The following is a 20,676-nucleotide window of genomic DNA, read 5'->3' as shown; positions in this document are numbered from 1 at the left end:
TTTACGTTTCCACTACTAGGTTTGGTCAATGCTATTCTTTATCATTTTTAATTATATTACGTGATTGCATATTAATCATATCGCATAGTTGTGTACATATAGAAGGAAATGTATAAAAATGTTTCATATAATTTAGGTTTTCTGCTAATCGCACATTTTATTTATGTTTTTTTATTTAGTTTTTCATTTAAATTTTAGGCATAATTATATAAATAATTTTTCTTGTTTTATAATATTTTAATAGTAATAGTATATGCAAGTAAGGTTGTAATYATTATATACTACATTCAATTATGTATGCTTAGGTGTACGTACGTTGTATATTTGCATGCGTATGTATCGTTTTTTTTTTTTTATTATAAATAATTTTTTCTTTATTATTCAGCTGATTATGTTAATTGGGGAGGCAACATTCGCTCTCCGCATTTACCTGCTCTTCAACCCTATTATTTAACTCGAATCGTAAAAAGAAAGCAATTATATAACTTTTTCGCAGTTTATAACTAGTTTTATTTGAATTGCATTCCTAAACATAGTAAAATGAACAAACATACAAAATAACGACAAAGAACAAAAACAAAAGTGTCAATCGTAAGCCGCATTATAAAGTTGCCTTCACATATATGTATGTATGTAAGTCGTATTATGTTTTGTTTTTCGTTTTATTTTATCATTATCCTATTTAATAATTTGATTTTATTTAGTCCGTTTTTGTCCTCGATTTATATTTCAATCAAGCCCAAAGTTTTATACTTAGAAGCTATTGCCTTTTCATTTTTCTCATAAATTTTAAAGCAGTGGAATATTATGCCAAAAAATATTTTTTTTTTAAGGCAAGACAATAACGCGTTGGCAACAGCGTGTTGAAATATCTTATCTTAAAAAATTTGGTACCACCCTCAACACTTCCCAATCCATCGTTTCCAAATGCAGCAGATGGATGGGCTATTTTGCTATAGCGTTTAACGGTTTTAAATTTTCATAATTTCAAAAAAGAAATTATTAAAAAATATTTGCAAATTTACTGTAATCGGGTTTCATTCTCATTTCATTATTTTTAACTTCTATCTATTTCTGTTGCTGCGAAAATAATTTAAGAGTTGACTATATATTACTTTTTCTTTAAATTATAACGCACACTACTAGCTAGCACACAATTACTGCTGCCATGCAATCAATCATTCAGTTAATTTTAATTTTCACACAAGCCTACTGCATATATGTGAGCCATCTACCACAGCAAGTTGTTGAAAGTGCTGATCGGATAAAACTGGCTTTCAGGACCTGCTGAGGCCTTAAGTTGGCAGAACGGATGGAGTTGGTAGCACCGATAATGACGGTAAAAGTGGTGGTAGTAGCTTTGGGTTTGCTGAAGATGTTGGAAATTGTGTTGCAGATGTTTTAGTTTATGCTGTACATATTGGTTGGCGATTCGTTTACGTAGGCTTCTATGCTACTAAGCTTCAGGCAGCGGCTTAAGCTCCTTTATCTGTTTAATCAGATATGCTTTTTCATCGTTAAACTGCTCATCCTCTGAACGATCCGTATGGAAATTGGTTAAAAAGTCAACCAATTTAGATTGGTTGCGTAGCAAGATATCTAATATAGGTTTCGGTTTATTTGGGTTTGCTACAAACACCTTAAAGACGTGGAAGGCCTCGAATTGTATATTACGGGACTTTTCTTTCAACATATTCATCATAAGTTTCAAATTTTCCGGCTCCGAAATGTAACGTGTCATCACGGTGAAATTGTGTCGATCAAGTAATAATTCACCTAATAACTTCAGACTTTGTCGTCTGGTAACATAGTTTTCCGAATTTAACAATCTTTGATAATGTTGCGTAAAGAACCTATCATAATTGGCCTCGAGGAATTCGGCACACAGTAACTTGTGTCGTGTCAGTAATTCCTTGAAAGTGGAGAATGCATCTGACGCAATATCGAAGGTCGACACCTCTACATAGCGGAAGAACTTGAAAAACTCTTCTGAGTGCAGCATAATTTTTGCGAGTGCCTCATATCGGGCACACTCACGCAGCATTGTTCCAGAATTTAGTGCAATCTCTGGATGCGCATCCTCGTAGCCGGCCATTAACGTAAACAGTATTTCGGGCTTTGTACAAATGTACTCCACTGTGGGTGAACGTGTGCCAATTTGTCGTCGCAGTACATTATTAAATATCAGTGCTACATGTTTTTTGCCTTCAAAATCGATACGATGCAAATTCTGTATTAACAGCAACAATAAATTACTATTATACAGTTCCTGCGACAGTTGGGCGACTACATAATCCGCTGGTGGCTCCGAATCACTGCTACCGTAAAGCATATTTTTAATAGAGACAAGATTTTTGCTGACATCTTCTTGTGCCTTTTCTGCTTTACGATCACCTCCCGTTTCTAGTGCATTGATTGCTTCCTTAAGCGACCGCACCAATTCGGCGGGGGTCTTTTGTGATTTTCCAAACAAGGGCATTACGTTGGCACTTTACTTTATTCACACCCGGTTTACCGCACACCTATTTTTTCGTACCGTCACACCAGACTGCTTCAATGTTAACGTTTCTTTAACGCACAAACTTTATTTGACTATGCCTATCAATCTGCACTGCGGTTTTACTATCGCTGCCACACTGTTCCTGCGGTCGATGTGCCTTTTCGCTGTTGTTGTTGTAGTCGGCTCGTTGCGTTCTGCGACTAATGGCTATTCGCTGCACCACTGCCGGAATTATCGTAGAATTCTTCGCAAGTTGTTTGTGTCCTTAGATTTGTTCTTTAGCAATGCAACTTTAATGGATTTACTCGCCGTTCGTAATGTTTATCGGTTTAATCAGTTTTTTATTCTGTTAATTTTCTACTTTTGTCGTTCTTGGGTGTAGTTGAATAAAAGGAAAGTTTTCGTTTTTACTTTTCTTTTGACTTTTCTCTTTAGCCGTCCTTTTGAAAGCTGCCAGCCCGTCGAAAGTTTGCAAATGTCAAAATATTCTTGACAGTGTGCTGCCATTTTGTATAATGAGTCATGGCGAAACGGAAATAAAAGAAATTTCAGAAATACGCCTGCATGGACGGATATAATATTAAAATACAGTTATAGAATCAACAGCATTTAAAATAATGGAGAATGATTCGTTAACAAATTGTTTAGCTATAGTTTAAGAGAAGTTGGATAACATTCCATCGGTGAGAGCATATGGTTTAAGACTTTTTAACATATGTTTACGAAAAAAAAAAAATTAATTGATATTGTTTGGATCCATGTAATCACATTTAGAGCGAGGGATCTGTTTTTAAAAAACATTTTCCTTCAATTAATTTCAGATAGCAGGATTTCAAGTTTCACTAAAGGATCATGCAAGTAAAAGGTTTTGTTGTGTGGGGCTGAATAAATACATATATTAAATACATACATGTATGATGATGAAAAGAGTACAAGCTTTCCTCTGATTAGAGGCGGTTCGAATTATTCCGCGGAAGTAGCTGCAGGTTATCTGATGGCTTTTGAATATAATATATAATTTTATGTAAATAAATATTTCCCATTCAAATGAATAAAACACCGCTTCCATTTATTTTGGTATGTATGACAAAATTATTTCTTTTTTGTTTTATTTTACTGAGCGTTTTAAATTATACTCATTGTCATGATCATTATAACATATACATAATACGATAAAATATGGTTTATACTTTATTTTAGTTAATAATATTGTTACTTCCAATAATGTAGAGAAATATTGCGAAACTTTTTGTATTTTAAATATGTTTACGTGTAGATAAGTTTTTGTGTAAATGTATCTATGTAGGTATGTAAATATGTATATGAATGTAATTATAGGTGTATGTATGTATATGCGCATAAATTATTTTAAATGTTATCATAATTTTATAATATGTTTGCATATAATTATTAGATATCAATCAGATGTGTGTTTTTATTATTACTTTGTTTTTCTTATATAAGTTAAGTTTAAGATGTATGCATATATCTAAATACCACTAGTATATTTATAATTAAAATAAATGTTTTCATTACTAATTTACCATATATAAATGTATTTGGTATTACATATTGTGATTATAAAATGATTTTTGGAAAACGAATTCGTCATTTTTGTAAATATTTATGCAATTGTTTGTATATATGTATATATTAATTTGATTTGAGCATTGCGTATCTTGGTAGTACACATACACATAAACATGTTGATTTCTAAGAATTCGTACATATTTCTGATCCGCAGAGCAAGAGCAAGCAAACAGTTAATTATCATTCCATACATTTAGTTGTATAGCATAACATATTTTTGCTTTTCACATTAATAATTAGAGTGTATGTAGTTGTGATTGTTATTTCATTTATTTTTAATGTTCCTTTAAATACTTTTTTGGTTTTTCGCATTAGTAGAGTAGTTCACCTGCAACAATGACCTTCCTAATTCATTTCATGTCTTAAATAATTAAGCGTCATTATTTGCATATTTGCAAGAGTTTCCAATCATTGTAAATCGTAACAAATTTGGCTTAAAAGTACAAAAACAGAAAAAAAAATGAAGTTTCTTAAGAAATCAAGTGCTTCTAATTGTCATTTGATTTCTCCATTTCGTTTATTCTTTTATAAATGTAGAAAAATATGTTTATGTAAAACCGAGAATGGAGCGCAAGGTAATAAATATAAATACAGCGCGTTTATAGCTGAACATTTCAGTGGTTTTCTACATTTTAAGACGTTCATTTGATAATTCTACATTGTCATCGTATGCTTCCCTACAGTAAGAAAGGATAACCTAACAAATATGAAACTTCAACTAAGCGTACTTGACTTCGTGCTACAACTGACTATATTCGTCTCAAGCTTAATATTTTAAAAATAGTACACACACATATGCATAATGTGGTTATATAGAACTATTTATAAATATCTTTGGGTTTTTCTTTTCAGTTTGTTATCAATTTGCTCGCAGAAAATGTCTAAAAATAGCAAAATTTATTTGTAAGAATTGGTATATTGTGTTAAAAAAGTGACGGGATACTATAAAATAAAATACGTAATATTTTTACAAGTCATCAACTTAACAACTTTATAAGAAACAATATTTATGCCTTGTAATAATTCTTTAAATCAAAGAATGTTCTACCGTTGTCTTTTTAAATGCCGATCATGGTTTAACCGAGCGTCTTGAATTCCGTCTGCTGCAAAAATTAGCTTAACAACAATAACAATAGCTTTGTAGAAACCGGCAGTTCGCGACAAACTTCGTAATGTATTTATACCTGGAAGTCGTATGAGGTTTCTTACGCGTCATATTTTGACCAAACAATTGTGGTCTAATTAATTAAAAGCTCGCCTTGTCGATTTATTATAAAACCTCAGCAACTTCCCAAGCATAAATATAAATTTTGGCGTGTTTGGTTAGCAGACAATGAAAAAATTTAATTTAAAATATAGTTATGAAAATTTGGAAAGAACTTAAATATTAAATTTTTATTTAATAACAATTGATGGTATTAGCTAAAAAATATTAATTTTTAAAAACCATTATCTATTGACAAGAAAAATAACTATTATTGTAACGTTAAAAACTAAGAACCAGATTTGACCGATTTTTTTCGTTTTTGTATTTCACAAATTGAATTGAGTTATTGGTCTCAATAGAAGTTTCCTAGTTTTTTTATAATTAAAAAGTATGTATGTACCTAAAAATTTCTCACTTAAAAGCTGAGCATAACTGCTAGACAACTAAAATGTACAAGTATACGCTAAAAATGTTTCAAAATAGTTTGTTCTCCAATAATTATTAAACCACATTGAACTGCAATGTAAAAATTCTTCATAATGGAAAAAAGTAGCAAAATTCTAAAACACTTTCTTTAAAAATTAAGAAAAAAAAACAACTATTGGTTCATCCAAACAATACAACATTGGTTGGATATTATGCCAAAATGCTTAAATGTATCACAGGGCAACAAAAATTTATATTTTAATTAACGCAAATTCTAAAAGTTTTTGAGCGAAAGTCGAAAAATTACTGAAGGTTTTCGTGATAATTTGAAAATGTGGCAACATAATATGTCTGAGCAATTTTTATGACAAAATTCATGCATTTGCAAACATCCATTGAAGTTGTTAGAACAATCGAAAAAACACAGCAACAATATATGCCAACATAAATACTAAAGCATGTTTTTAGCTTGCTTTTAAATTTTTTTGGCACTTGAATGTGATTCAATTTTTATGCAAACTTACGCGACTTTCACAAATACTGCCATATATGTAGGCCGTTATACAATTTTCCAGTTAAAAACACCGTTATAGTGCTAAAAATGACACAAAAGTCTGCTTATATTTTTACATAATCGCAATCGCTTTCATTAACTTTATACAGTGCTAGTTATAAGTACCTAAAATATACATGTAAGTTTCTAAAATATGGAAACATTTTTTTTATTAAATATATATGTAAAATATAATATATGGAATTAAAATATAATAATCATGTTGTTAGAGGAATATCTACCAAATAAGTCTTAATAAATGAGTACTTAATGCAAGTCTTGTCAATTTGCCATACTTGCTTCCATAAAGGTTATATTGCTAGTAACTAGTACAAGTAGTTTAAAATGTCTTGATTTCATCTTAGGGTAAGCCTACAACTAACAGCAATTTAAATTGGATTCTTCATGTATGACTAGATTTTGTATTTTCACTTTAATATATACAGGGTTTACGCATGAACAGTAAGCTGTAAGCAGTTTACAACGGTATTTTGTATGACAAAATGAAATTAATTATACGCATAAATATGTTAGGATTTAGAACCCTGTACTTCGTCCGAAGTTAAGTAGTCATAATTGTTTTGGTTAATAATGAATGTCTAGTTCTGCTGCATAAAAATATACTTGTTTGCTTATATATGTTTGTGTGGTGTGTGTTTTAGGTTAAGTTGATCAACACTTCAAAATTAAATGGAAATATCATTTTTCTTTTCTTTTGTGGCATGATCAGAATCGTCATTTGTTCTATAACAACAAATCTATGAATTTAACATGCATATTCAAATCCCACCGTTTCGTCACACACATGATATGCCTATAACATTCACTCAAGCAGGAAACTAAAGCCTTGAATTTCTGAACATCCTTCACATGACAGACGACCACGCACAACCCATAATTGTGGCGGCTGTTACTTTCATTTTCGTTTGATGAAATTTCCCTCGGCGTCTAGCCAATTGCGCCATGGTGGTGGCAACTCCTGCGTTTCCCCGTCGCCAATATTGCAACTGTAAGCGCTGTTCACCCCCGACCGTGTTTCCCGCTTTAATAATATTTACCTATGCAAGGCGTTTGTTAGCTGCTTCAACGATTGACCCACCTCGCTGACCAGACGCTCGTTGTCTTGTACATTTTTACTGCCGGCAGTGCGTAGACTCTGCGATTGCGTTTCGACGCGTGTTACCAATTCGCGAAAATGGAATTTCGAATGCGGCGGCATTGTTTCGTTGTCGGCGAAGACTACACAATTATTTTGCAGTATGTTGAGCTTGTCGCTTAGTTGTAGCCACTGTGAGGCGGAGATCGAGTTGACGGGATGCTGATGCAGTGAAGTCTCGAGCAGTCCGACGAGCTCTAGTATGCTTTCGCGGCTGATTTGTGTTGAACTTTGCAGAGCGCTGCCGAGTGGTGTGTTTGTGGTGCTATCCAATGCGCTGGCGGCGATTTTCTGTGAGATGGGCGTGGCGTAGATGGTTAGTTTGGTGGGCTTCAGCGGTACAGCGGGTTTGTTGTTTGTTGTATTATTTGCAGCTGTAGCAGCCGCATTTGTAGTGATAGTCGATGTGGTGAGTTTATTGTTTGGCTGCATTAGATTGCCGCCGGTGTTTGCCGCACTGCTGTGCTCTACAAAAAGTGATTGGCTCATTGCAGCGATTTCGTTGTTAGTCGTTGTGTTATTTCCGGTTGATGTGTTAGCGGTGGAATTATTGGTGTTTGAAGTACTTTGTTCACCATATTGATGATTACCATCTGTGAATAGTTGAGTTGAGAGAGAGGTTGTTAGTTGGGATTTCGTGTAATGGGAATTGTTGAAAATGGAATTTTGATTGTGATTCTGAGTTTGATTATTTGTGCTGTTGTTGGTAGTAGGGGGCGGTGGTGGTGGTGCAGCTGGTGGCGGCTTATTGGCCATGGAATTGGTGGCATTCATGGCATTGGTACGTGGTGAGATTTGGGTGCTAAGTGGTGGAAAACGATTTGAATTTGTTGTGGGCGTGGTTGCAGCATTCGAGATGGGCTTCAAACTGAATTTTGGCGAAAGTTGATTGGTGCTCGAGGTGCTAGTGCTGTTGGTTATGTTGGAATTCGTGCCGGTGCTGCCACTATTTGTTGAGCAGTTCGCCTGTGATTGGGTGCTTGCATAATCGGCGCCACTGCCCGGTTGCTCCCATAATTTCTTCAAACTATGTATACTACCTGTGCTACGACGTTTGCCAGCATCGCCATCGTTTGTGATCACTGGCGCATCTGCTGGCTCTGTGGTGTTTGGTGCGTTGTTGCAATTTAAATTGGAATTTGCATTTGCGTTATGTTGAGTATTACCATTGGTATTTGTAGTTGAATTAGTGTTGGTATTGGCAGGGTTAATGGTATTGCCATTATTGCTATTGCTATTGGTCATGTCATGTTTTGCATTTTCAGTCTTTTGTTGTGTTGTTAACGTGCCCATCGTTGGCGCCATTGTCATCGGTGTGGTGAATTTCTTGTCACCCTTGCGTCCCAAGGTGCCCGTAGAGATCACAGTTTGTGCCTTTTGCAGTATATTTTTAGGCGCCTCATCTATGGCTGCGTCTTTTTTATCTTTCGGATCTTTTTCAACTTTTCTCAAATGCGCCTTAAAGTCAATAATCGTCGTTTGATTTTCGGTCTTTTGTGTGGGTGTTGGTAATTTTTTTGGTTCAACTTTCTTTAGCTGTGCCTTAAAGGAATTTGTATTGCCGTTCTCTTGAGATTGTGTTTGCGAACCGCCTGAATCACCGTTACTGCCACCACCTTGAGCTTTTGGCGGTTGCGGTGGTGTGGTCTTTTGCTTTGTCAAATTCATTTCGGCCAACTCTGTGAACAGCAGAGACACGGGGTCCACTCCACTGCCTGCTGGTATGGTGCTGCCGTTTTGTAAATTTGCATTGTTGGCAGAATTCTCTTTGGAACGGTCTTTGATTTCCGCCATCAATTTCTCCTTCATATTGAACTCCTGCACATTACCACCAGCATTTGTATTGGCATTTGTAACCTCCGGCGGCGACCCCAGAGAACTGCATGAGTCTGTTGATGGCTCACGTTTACGTAAGGACACACCGAATCGTGTGCTTGCTTCCTCAACACTGGGTGCAGTGTTCGAGACATCATTACTACTGCTATTCGGTAAAGGGTATTGTGTTGAGGTTATACTTGCCGATTGTTGTAGTTCTTCCAACACCTCGGCTGCTGGTGCGGGTGGTGGTGGCGGCGGTGGTGTCTCGAACTCTTCTGGTGGTGGTGGCAAATCCAGTGGCGGCGGTGGAAATTCCAAATTAGCTAACGCCGGCTGTTGACTGCGTTTGGGTGAATTGCTGGAGGATGTACCACGAAATGAGGAAAACGTCATCATGGTGCCATCAGCAGCTGTACGATGACGCTGTAATTTATTCAAACTCGCTGAAGCGCTGTTCTGCATGGTGACACCACTCGACGAGTTGCTACGTATCATTTGCTGTGGTGGCGCCGGTATATTGCCACAAATCCCACCGGGTGTGACATTCGCAACGGACTTCATGGGTGGCGGTAACGGCATCACGTGCCCCGCTGGCAGTTGTTGACGTATGGCTGCTGTATGCCCGCCATGACCATTTGTGGTGGCAACCGGCGCCACTGTTGACAGGTGAGTGGCGATGCTGTGCTGTGGTAGCGTATGTGGATCCTCCAGACTATTCAGATAGGCGCCGATGCGTTGCACTTTCGGCAAAGTGCCGTAGCGATTGACTACGCACTTCACATTATTCACCTCCAATGCACCGACGGTCACGTGATGTGAAGTACAACCGCCTGCGCTATTGTCCCGTGGCGCATGGTGTTGTTGTTGATGTTGAGATCGTTTGCTTTGACGTGTTTCGAGACCGCGATTGCCCATAACGGGCGTTGGTCGCTTGAATGAGCTATGCTGTTGAGCCGAACGTGGACCGATGCCACCGCTGTGGAGCGAATGCTGCACCTTACTTTGGCTGGTGGGTATATTTTGACATTCCAAGCTGTCACCGGTTGCATCAGTGTCGGGATCACCTGTTGTATTGTCATTTTCGGAATCATAACGTTGTGTCAGACTATTAATATCGCGTGTGAGACCTATTTGTGTATGCAGAAAATAAGAAGATCGAAAAAAATTAGTTGTTAGTTGGTAAGTGAGAGAGACTGCAGTTTTATGCTTATAATATGTATTGGCAGAGAGTAGAGCAATGCGTCGATAGGTGGATGCGAGGTTTTGGGGCGACATTAGCATTTAGTTTGGATGGAGGTCCAGCAACCAGGCAGTAAGATTATTCAAGACGAAATGAATGTGGAAGGCATAAAGCAAATTAATTAAAGTTACATATATTTTAATATTTATGTATATGCTTTTATACAGGGTGAGCTGGAAAGCAAGGACAATAGCTTGGACACTCACTTCAAGATACACATATTCGAACGTGGTCCAATCCATAAGAGAACGGGCAAGCATGCACATTTTTTTTTTTTGCGGTCATTCTATTTTTGGCGCAACTTGAAGTGAAAAGCTAACTTAGTACTTACATACTTTAACTCCTTTGCAACCCTGTATAATTTCATAATTAATCTTGATTAATACAAATTTACATACATACTGGTAAAAATGTTAGTACAAATATTAAACGTAAACTCAATGAACGATGAAAGGAAAAGTTAAGACAAGCAAACAACACAAACAAACAAAAGGTGTGTCAGATGAGTAATGAACTTCAGAGAGCAGTCAAGAGTTTTATTTAGAGCGTAAATACAAAGATAATCAAAATCTTTAAATAATCATATATATATATGCAGGGGTAGTAAAAAAGTGACGAAAAGTTTTTTTTACTAGTAATTTACCAATTCATTACTCAGCACACAAATAACTCTTGTTAGCACAAAAAAAAAAAAAAAAAAAAAAAAAAAAAAAAAAAAAAAAAAAAAAAAAAAAAAAAAAAAAAAAAAAAAAAAACCAAAGTTCCAAAAGTATCGGAAATAACACACAAAATATTAAATAAATGTAAACAAATTTCAACAAAAATGATAAAAACGATATAAAGGAAATGTTTTAATAATCTTACTCAGGTGTGAAATACCTCGAAAAAGTATATCGATTAGGAAACTACTGCAAGAGGATGATTTCTTTATAGAATATTGGGGAGGAGGTGGTGTAGTACACAAAGTATAAGAATTCGTTTTGCAACGTTTATTATTAGTGTTATTGTTTGGGGTTGTGGTTGTGGTTGATACAACATTATATGGTTGTGGTTGTATTGGAGTTTGCTTTTGCAGCTGTTTTTGTAGTTGTTGCTGTAGGTTGAAAAAGATGCTACTACCATTTGTGTTGTGTTCATCTATGAGATTACGTGAATCGTCCTCGCGATAAGTAGAATCACGGCTGGTCGAAAGTAAACTGCAAAATAAAAAATAAATATATATAAAAAAATAAGCAGTGAGGACTTTGTGGTCTGTAAATGGTGACGCACCTCGTACGTTTCGGTGGCGCGGGAGCCTGTTTGCCCTGTTTGTTGGTGGTGCGGCGCATTTGCACATTGCCTTTACCTTGGCTGGAGAATGTACTTAATTTGGTGGAAGTTGAACCGGTTTCTGCAGGAACATTTAAGATTTCATTGGTTATTAATATATTATTTACAGTTCCAGTATACTAAACTTATTATTGCATTGTGATATTTACCCGACATTGGCGTTCCGACGGGTTGTTCCAGTAGGCCGCCGCTCGGTGTTAAACCGCCGCCACTGCTGCTGCCGCCACCACTCGCTGGTATGCCCTTTTTGCCCATTTGCGGCGTTAGACTCTGCGTCATCGTTGTGGCATTCAATTGTTTTGCGACCGCCTCGGTAATCGATGATTCCTGCAGATCGAAGAAAACGAGACGTGGTCGTCCATTATTATTATTGTTCTTACAACGTATTTTCATGTTCATAGCTATTTTATCATCATCATTTTGATTTTCATGAATTTTTTTATATCTATGTGGCTCTACAATAACAGCGCCTCTTAATGTATCGGTCACAGTGGTTAGCAACAGGTTGGCTGCTGTGGCCCTATTTGTTGCATCGGTACATTTGTACCCCAGATTGCCGTTACGATCACATCAAAGTTCAACGCCGTCATCGTCATCGTCAATATCATCATCATCATCGTATTCATTATCATCATCATTCTCCTCTTCTTCAACATCTTCTTCCTCATCATCATCTTCATAATCTTCACAAAATTCACCACTGTCACCATTGTCATCCCACACCTCACCCACCTGAAACATATGCTCCAATGCATGATGTATACTCTTGAATGTCGGCCGATCCGCCGCATTCCAATGCCAACACTGACGCATCAAATCGTACACTTCCGGTGGGCAACCTGGCGGCCTCTCCATGCGATAGCCCTTCTCAAGCTTATGAAATACATCGGTGAGATCAATATTGGGATACGGTGAAGCGCCATATGTGGCGATCTCCCACAACAAAACGCCGAAAGCCCAAACATCCGACTTCGTGCTGAACTTATTGTACGCCAAACCTTCTGGGGCAGTCCACTTGATGGGGAATTTGGCGCCGGCATGCGCTGTGTAGGTGTCATCGCGCATAAGCCGCGCCAAGCCGAAATCGGCCACTTTCACGAGTTTGTTATCGCCCACTAGACAGTTGCGTGCGGCCAAATCGCGATGAATGTAATTGCGCGACTCCAAATAACTCATACCGGAGGCAATCTGTGTGGCCATATAAAGCAGTGCCACAGCGTCAAGTGTTTCGCGGGCAGGCGAACGCAGGAAATCCAAAAGGTTGCCATGCGACATGAATTCGGTAATGATGTAGAAGGGCGGTTCACGCGTGCAAACACCTGATGGCAAGATAGTAATAAGTTTTTTTAATACCAACAGTAGTTAAATTATTTAATATTTACCTATTAGTTGCACAAGGTTTGGGTGTTTCATTTCTTTCATTATAGCCGCCTCTTCGAGAAAGTCCTTGAGTGCCATTGTGTCCTCCTTTAGCGTCTTCACAGCCACTGTGTTGCCGTAACGCTTCCAAACGGCCTCGTACACCTCACCGTACTGGCCGCCGCCCAACTTATGCTTCATCACAATGTCCGTACGGCAGATTTCCCACTCGTCCGGTTCGGGACTGAGTGGGAAAACGGTCGGTTTGTTTTGTTTGGGCGCTGGGTATAGTAATGGCGTAATCAACCCGTGCCCTTCGTGTTGTACACTATGATGATGCACAAGTTCAGCGAGTGTATTAAATTTGGCTTCCGCTGTTACAAAAACTTTACCATCCGGATCCTCGGAAATGCGGTAATGATACACACGACCTTCGTATCTAAAAGTTTTCGAGAGAAAAATGAGGCATTTAATAATTACTTTTCTACATAGATAAAAATATTGTTTTTATAATAATCGCCAGTAATGTCATACCTTAAACTGATGCTGCGCTGCCCCGGCGAACTTTCACTTTCGCGCACCAAAAAGCTGCCATTGATGCCCGAGCTCAGTAAGTATTCGGCGGCATTGCGCGATATGGGACCATGATACCAAGAGTGCTTCTCCAGCGAGTTGAGCGGCGTCACGTAGTTCGATGGCACCCAACCGACATTGCCGGAGTCCGAGTGTGCTTCACACCATTCACCCGATTTGTTGTATGACAATATACGCACCTGTTCGCCTTTCTTCAGACTCAATTGATTCTCCCCACCGGCTTGAAAATCGTATAAAGCAACGAACAGCTGTGGATCGTCCTCTTCGGGGCCGGGCGCTAGCAGATTCTCTTTGGATGTCCAGCGGTGTGCCGACTCGAAACCGGATGTGGCGGAATTGTGACCTTGACTGTGACTTTGTGTGTGTAGCGAGACGCCATCTTGGCATTGCAGATCGGCGTCAGGCAACATTGTCGTGCCGGCCGGAATGTGTGGCAGCGGTCGAGATTGCCGCAGTGCCTCTGCAAATAAAGTTATAGGTAAATAAAAGGGGTTTTATGTAGATGAAACAGGCTAATTTTAATACAGAAATGTACAATGATATTAGTAGTGAATATTGATGAAAGTGAAGAAATGGACTGAAAACGGTGATTTGCTTCTTAAAAAAAACAAAGTTTTGAACATAGAATTTGATATTTGTATTTATTCTTAGCGTCATAAAAAAAAATAAATCCATCCAGAAAAATTTACCATAAAAATCCATTATTTTTCAAAAAAAAAATGTCAATAGTAATTTGTATTTGGCGTTGCGCGATCGGATTTCGCTGTATGACGTTGTTCTAAAGTTTTTCAGGCAGTTTTGTGATTTCTTGACTCAGTATAGTTTAAGCACCCGCCAAAGATGGACATCAGCAAAAGGAAAAGGTGCTATATTTTACAGGTCTTCTTCGAAAAAGCAGAAAATGTGGATAGTGTTTGTGGTCCATCACACGCAATTTTTGTTTCATCGATTTCGATCCGTTAATTTTGGTGTCAAAAAAGCACCAAGCTCTAGAAGACCACATGTCGACAATATATGTATTTGGTGAACGAGCCTTAATTTTTCAGAAGGAAAATGCCAAAGATGGTGATAAAAAACGTGGAAGACCACCAAAAAAGTTCGAAGACGCCGAACAAAAAGCGATATTAAATTCATCATCATCCTCGTCCAACAAAAAAATTCAGACCGTTTGAAAGCTACGGGAAAGATCCAAAAATGTGGAAAATGGGCGCCACATGAATTGATTGTAAGACAAATGGAAAACGGAAAAAACACTTGTAAAGTTTTGTTTCAAAGACACGAAAGCAATTCAGTTTTGCATCGAACTGTCACTGTCGGTGAAAAACATATTTCTTTCAAGCATCCTAAATGGAGAAAATCATGGATTAATTCGGGGCAACCATCAACATCGACTGCAAAACCAGATTGATTCGGTCCCGACTTTCTATGAGTGTCGACGTTGCGAAATTACCTTCAAAATTACAACAAGTTAACGAACATTATCTGCCGACATTACATACATATATAATAAATTTTTCTTCATTTGATCGAGAGAGTGACAATCAGGCGCCATATTGATAACCATGAAGTTGCTGTCATCATTTCGATTCGCTGCACAGTTCGCAATGAGTGACGAATATTGTTGTTGAGTTGATTGCCAATGCTCTCCTTGACGCCACACATTATTGTTGTCGGATTTCAAATACTACAAAGCCGTTTTGTTACCTTACCCTTGCTGCAGCCTATTTCTTCGACGAGAAAATGTTTATGTGATGCCTTTCGTCGGGTTCGATTGTTCGCTAAAAATGTTGTTTCGCCTTTTCAGTGTTCTTAGTCCGAAAATGCAGTCGCATTGAATTTTATTCGATTCTCTCTAACTTTAGCTAGCTAAATCAATGCAAATTTCAGAGTAATAAGAAATTTAGTAGTGCGACTTTTGAAAGTGTGTGTTTATCTAAGACTGTTACTTTGCGTCAAGTCAAAAAGAAAAACTGGAGTAAGATGAAAGTCTCCAGCCAGTTTATCTCATCCGAGGAGGACATTTGTAGCGGTCCTTGAGAATAATATTTAATAGAATTTTAAATCTGAAATTTTTCTCAGGCATATTGGAGCGTTTTAATTTTTAGATAACGGTTTGTTTTACACCGGAAAATGTTAGTACTTTTTTCCATAATATATATATATTATTTCTTCAAGCTCAAATACAATGAAAGTTAATACACTGGCATCGGAAGTTCTTCAACTGACATGAAAAAAAGTAAAGTACTTCTACCATCAAGTTGAGAATAAATAAGGAAACTTGTTTTGTGCAAAGCCAAAGAGTAAAAGCAAAACAATTGAATGTTCACCTGAATTTATGTGATAAGATTTTTACAGAACAACACACACAAAAACAACAATACAAACACCAACAAGCGGAGAACCGGCAACAAATGTGAGTACCAGCGCCGGTTCGGTTGGAATTCCACAGTTAAGGGCTTTGGAGGAGAGCACCTGAGTATCAAATAACAACAACAGAGGCCACGATTGCTCTGTCGCAATGGATGGGAACTGGAATTTACAGGCAATTTATGTATCACAAAAGCATTTATGCAGGAATGCCTCAATGAAAATACGCTGGCCAGATATATACTTACAGACTTACATAGATATATACTATATGTGTACATATGTACTCGTTCGTATATCTGGTACGTGCCCAACCACTTCAATCTAAGGCATGTTTGTATCTGTGTGTTGTAGGTTTGAAGCTGCCATTTTCATTGAGAAAATAAATAATTCACGAAGCAAAGTGGCGAGGAGCAAAGAAAATCGTGTTCTGTTCTTTGCAGTACTTTTCTTAGTCTTATTTTTTATGTTTTTATTTTTAAAGAAGTCACATTTTTATGTTGTGGGAAGATGCATGAAAAAATTACAAGAATGTTAAAGATACAGAATAATAATAATTTCTGTAACCAATTTGTATTTTTTATTTGTAAAAAACGCAAGAATGTATATTAATAAGTACATACATATGTAAGTGCGTGTGTATAATCCCGTTTAGTTTGCTCAAATGTTAAGTCAAAGGAATCAGTGCGAATGAGTGGCTGGCAACTTCGTTAACGACAATTAATATATAGGATTTTATTTAAATTTTAAAACTTCTGAAAAATAGAACAACAAAATACTTAAAAAACTAAAGCTTCGCAAATAAAGCAGTTTCCAAGCACGTCATACTGACCATTTATCTTCTTCTTCTTTATTGGAGGATGAAGTCATGTGCAGAAGTTCACGCAAGTGAGGAAAGTTCTCTGATTCATTTGGGATTGGACAGAAACGATTATTTTACTTTTAGCTCAAGCAGCTCACGACTTTCGGGCTTAGACCAAATATCCTCTGGGTAGCCAAAGAACATCCGTTTGTGGGCAAGCAAAGTAAGATGGCGACCTATCCTCCAATTGCTGCTTTTCGTGCGCTTTTGCCATTTCATGATCGTAATAATCGCCCACCCACTCAAGAACTGAAAAAATTGGATAACCGTAAAAGTGGTGAATTTGCTGATTTTGCCTTGAAACAACTTGAAAACGATTACGATTTTTTTAAGAAAATCATTGTCTCCCACGGGGCTTACTTTCATCTTAGTAAACGAATAAAATTTTCGATTCTGGCGAAGCAAAATCACAAATTCGATTATTCCAAGAAATTGTGGCTTTGAATTGCCTCCAGGAAGTTGTGATTTAACAAAGTTAGACTAGTTAACGTGGGGTTATTTGAAAACATTGGTGTTTAGCAATAAATCACAACTCTTTTTGAGCCTTAGAAGTCAATATTGGCCGTGCTATTTGTAAGATACGAATTGATTTAGTGGAAAAAATACTCGAAAATCGAATTTTTACTAATATTCAGAACTTTACCGATTACACTTCGCAATAAAAAACATTTGAATTTCATTGACAATAAGTGTTTTTTGCTAAGTAATCATATCTCTCTCTCACTCTTGTTGGAAAATTCTGTACATACCTACATATGTCTTCAAGGCGACTGTTCTCAATGCCTTTTAAATTTTGGGATTCATAAACTGATGGACTGTATGTATAGGATGTATGTATATATTTCATTCGCATTCAACTTTTACTCTGATTCGCTCTATTTTCTCTCGTTCTTTTTTTGCGGGTAAAACAATTTAATGTATAACTATTGCGTAAAACCATAAAAACACATTACCACAAAAGATTTTGTAACTGACAAGTGTGTATGTATGTCAAGCAGTGCGAACGCGTCAGAAGCAAGCCACAAACATTGTCGCCGACGCCGACGCGCACGCGGACGCCGGCACTGTTGTTGGCGTTTCTGGTGATTAAACAAAAGCTTGGCGGTTTCTTTTCAAATGTGTTTTATTTTTAATGGGAGCAAGCTGGAACGAAAATGAGTGCGAAATACAATGCCCAAGTTGGAAAAACTTCGGGAAGTTTTACTTTCTGGGGCACAAGAGGGAGTGATGTGCGGATTGCTTTAATTGCAAAATTGTAGGAATTATAAAAGTGTGAAAGGTGTGTAAGTTTTAAAAGAATAATAAAAAAGTTTGTATTTCAAAATAGAATTTAATCACGGACTACTTAGTCAGATTAAAGATCCTTGGTTAAAGTTGGCTTCCACATTTTGAAACAACTTCTTGTATACAAGTGTACATTCCCAACCAGATATACATATATGCATATGCATAGATATGTATGTACATATACATTTTTCGTTTTCAATTAAAAACCAAATCCAACATACATATTTATTTACATATTATGCTCAAGTGTATACATTATTACATACATAAAGAGGAAATATTCATTTATCTAAACGAGCCATAAGACCAGCTTGTCGTCACACTATTTGCTATCAAACAGTTAGCTTTATTGTTGTTGTTGCGACTGACCGGAGACCCATATGAGCGCTACAGGCCCAACATTAATTTATGAGTTGTCTCCTTTACACATACTATGGTACATAAAATGTATATTTGATATATGTGTTTATACACCCACACATAGGTAAATGGTCATGTACACATTAATGAAATACAATACATGCACAAACATTTCATTCATAAAAGTTATGACTTTTACAAAGCGTATAAAAGGTATTGTCTTACAGCGGAGCCTCCAAGCCGGAAGTACACACACATGCATACACACTTACGAATCCAGATAGAGGTCAGCGCGAAATTAAATTATAAGCGAAATTTCTTTTTCATAATTTCGAATATGAAAATCGTTCCGTACGTGATGATATGACGTATTAACGCAGGTGTGCACATATGCATACTTATTTACTCACACATAATACAAAAATATGACTTTTGAATATATGTATGTATATGTATGATCAATCGAAACGCGCAGCCGTTCCTAAGTATCATATGATCCGCGTCCCTACTCCTCTTGTTCTCTCAAAATGGAAGCGCTACCGTCGAACAAATGGATTTTTCAATTATGGCAATTCGTTAAACTGTTATAAGTATTATATATATTCGTTTTGGTAAAAATTTCTTATTGAAATATAGAGATTGTCATACACATTTGTTATGGCTTCTTTCTGGTGTTACAGTATCGTATATATTTATACTCTCGCAACAAAGTTGCTAAAGAGAGTATTATAGTTTTGTTCACATAACGGTTGTTTGTAAGTCCTAAAACTAAAAGAGTCAGATATAGGGTTATATATACCAAAGTGATCAGGGTGACGAGTAGAGTTGAAATCCGGATGTCTGTCTGTCCGTCCGTCCGTCCATGCAAGGTGTAACTTGAGTAAAAATTGAGATATCATGATGAAACTTGGTACACGTATTTCTTGGCTCCATAAGAAGGTTAAGTTCGAAGATGGACAAAATCGGCCCACTGCCACGCCCACAAAATGGCGGAAACCGAAAACCTATAAAATGTCATAACTAAGCCGTAAATAAAGATATTAAAATGAAATTTGGCACAAAGGATCGCACTAGGGAGGGGCATATTTGGACGTAATTTTTTTGGAAAAGTGGGCGTGGCCCCGGCCCCTACTAACTTTTTTGTACATATCTCGAAAACTACTATAGCTATGTCAACCAAACTGTATAGAGTCGTTTCTTTTAGGCATTTCCATATACAGTTCAAAAATGGAAGAAGTCGGACAATAACCACGCTCACCTCCCATACAAAGGTTATGTTGAAAATCACTAAAAGTGCGTTAACCGACTAACATAAAACGTCAGAAACACTAAATTTTACGGAAGAAATGTCACAACCACAACCACGCCTGAAATCTCGATTATCACTTTATCATGCGAGAGTATAAAATGTTCGGTGACACCCGAACTTAGCCCTTCCTTACTTGTTTTAATACAAACAAGTTTCGGTTTTTAAGGTTTATTCCTCGTACTGAATAAAAGCACAAACAGAAATAACAAATATTTATAAAAAAAAAGAAATAATGATCAAAATGCGAAAAGTGTGGTGTTATCAAATGGACAAATAAATGGCATAACCTAGAAAAATTTCGACAATTTAATATTATATGCTCTAGCTTGCTAACTAACTAACTGCTTCACATCTTCGGCCCATGCTTTCCACGAGGTGTTGACACCTAGCTTTCGGTCCATATTTTTATAAATGACCTTTGCAGTTTTAGTCCTGATTGCATTTCCTAAGTTTTCATTCAAATTCAAGTCAAGGTTTTTGGGTTGGGTTGGCCAATGCAAAATGTCGATCTTCTTCGCAGAAAATTTTTTTTTTAGCTTTGAAGCATGTTTGGGATCGTTATCTTGCATAAATTTTCATTTGATTGGCAGGGGATCGCAAGCATATAGTTTATGCTTTTTTAAAATGTGTAACTACTGAAACTTGCCCACTTTTCATTGATTCTTACGAGCGGACCTACACTTGAATTGAGGGACGGATAAATTTTTGTATATTCACAT

The 20,676-nt window shown here is 37.0% G+C and overlaps 2 protein-coding genes across 6 annotated transcripts in view; both read right to left on the bottom strand.

The window, feature by feature from the left end:
- Positions 1-341: 341 nt before the first annotated feature.
- Positions 342-2,922, bottom strand: LOC108969592 (protein Mo25). The gene has a single exon (XM_018934394.1). It carries the CDS (start codon positions 2,477-2,479, stop codon positions 1,457-1,459), a length of 1,023 nt encoding a protein of 340 aa, XP_018789939.1. The 5' UTR covers positions 2,480-2,922; the 3' UTR covers positions 342-1,456.
- A 2,578-nt stretch (positions 2,923-5,500) lies between these two features.
- LOC108969634 (tyrosine-protein kinase Abl) overlaps positions 5,501-20,676 on the bottom strand; it is a 66,679-nt gene continuing 51,503 nt past the window's right edge. For 3 of the 5 annotated variants that reach the window (XM_018934477.1, XM_018934479.1, XM_018934478.1), the window contains 7 exons: positions 13,713-14,232; positions 13,202-13,617; positions 12,552-13,138; positions 11,969-12,146; positions 11,760-11,880; positions 11,355-11,686; positions 5,501-10,377 (listed from right to left, as the gene is read on the bottom strand). In XM_018934477.1, coding sequence (XP_018790022.1) covers positions 7,331-10,377; positions 11,355-11,686; positions 11,760-11,880; positions 11,969-12,146; positions 12,552-13,138; positions 13,202-13,617; positions 13,713-14,232 — 5,201 coding nt within the window. In that variant the 3' untranslated portion in view covers positions 5,501-7,330. The remainder of the gene's footprint in view (positions 10,378-11,354; positions 11,687-11,759; positions 11,881-11,968; positions 12,147-12,551; positions 13,139-13,201; positions 13,618-13,712; positions 14,233-20,676) is intronic. The other 2 variants (XM_018934480.1, XM_018934481.1) reach the window with 1 other exon arrangement.

The sequence above is a fragment of the Bactrocera latifrons genome, unplaced genomic scaffold, assembly GCF_001853355.1.
Source record: "Bactrocera latifrons isolate USDA-ARS-PBARC rearing strain unplaced genomic scaffold, ASM185335v1 scaffold_26, whole genome shotgun sequence".
Lineage (NCBI taxonomy): Eukaryota > Metazoa > Arthropoda > Insecta > Diptera > Tephritidae > Bactrocera > Bactrocera latifrons.
Note: the sequence above shows the minus strand (reverse complement) of the source record. Positions and strands in the feature narration are given on the sequence as shown.

What these genes read in the sequence shown, in the direction of transcription:
- LOC108969592 (XM_018934394.1), bottom strand. Translation starts at nt 2,479, where the DNA reads ATGCCCTTGTTTGGAAAATCACAAAAGACCCCCGCCGAATTGGTGCGG.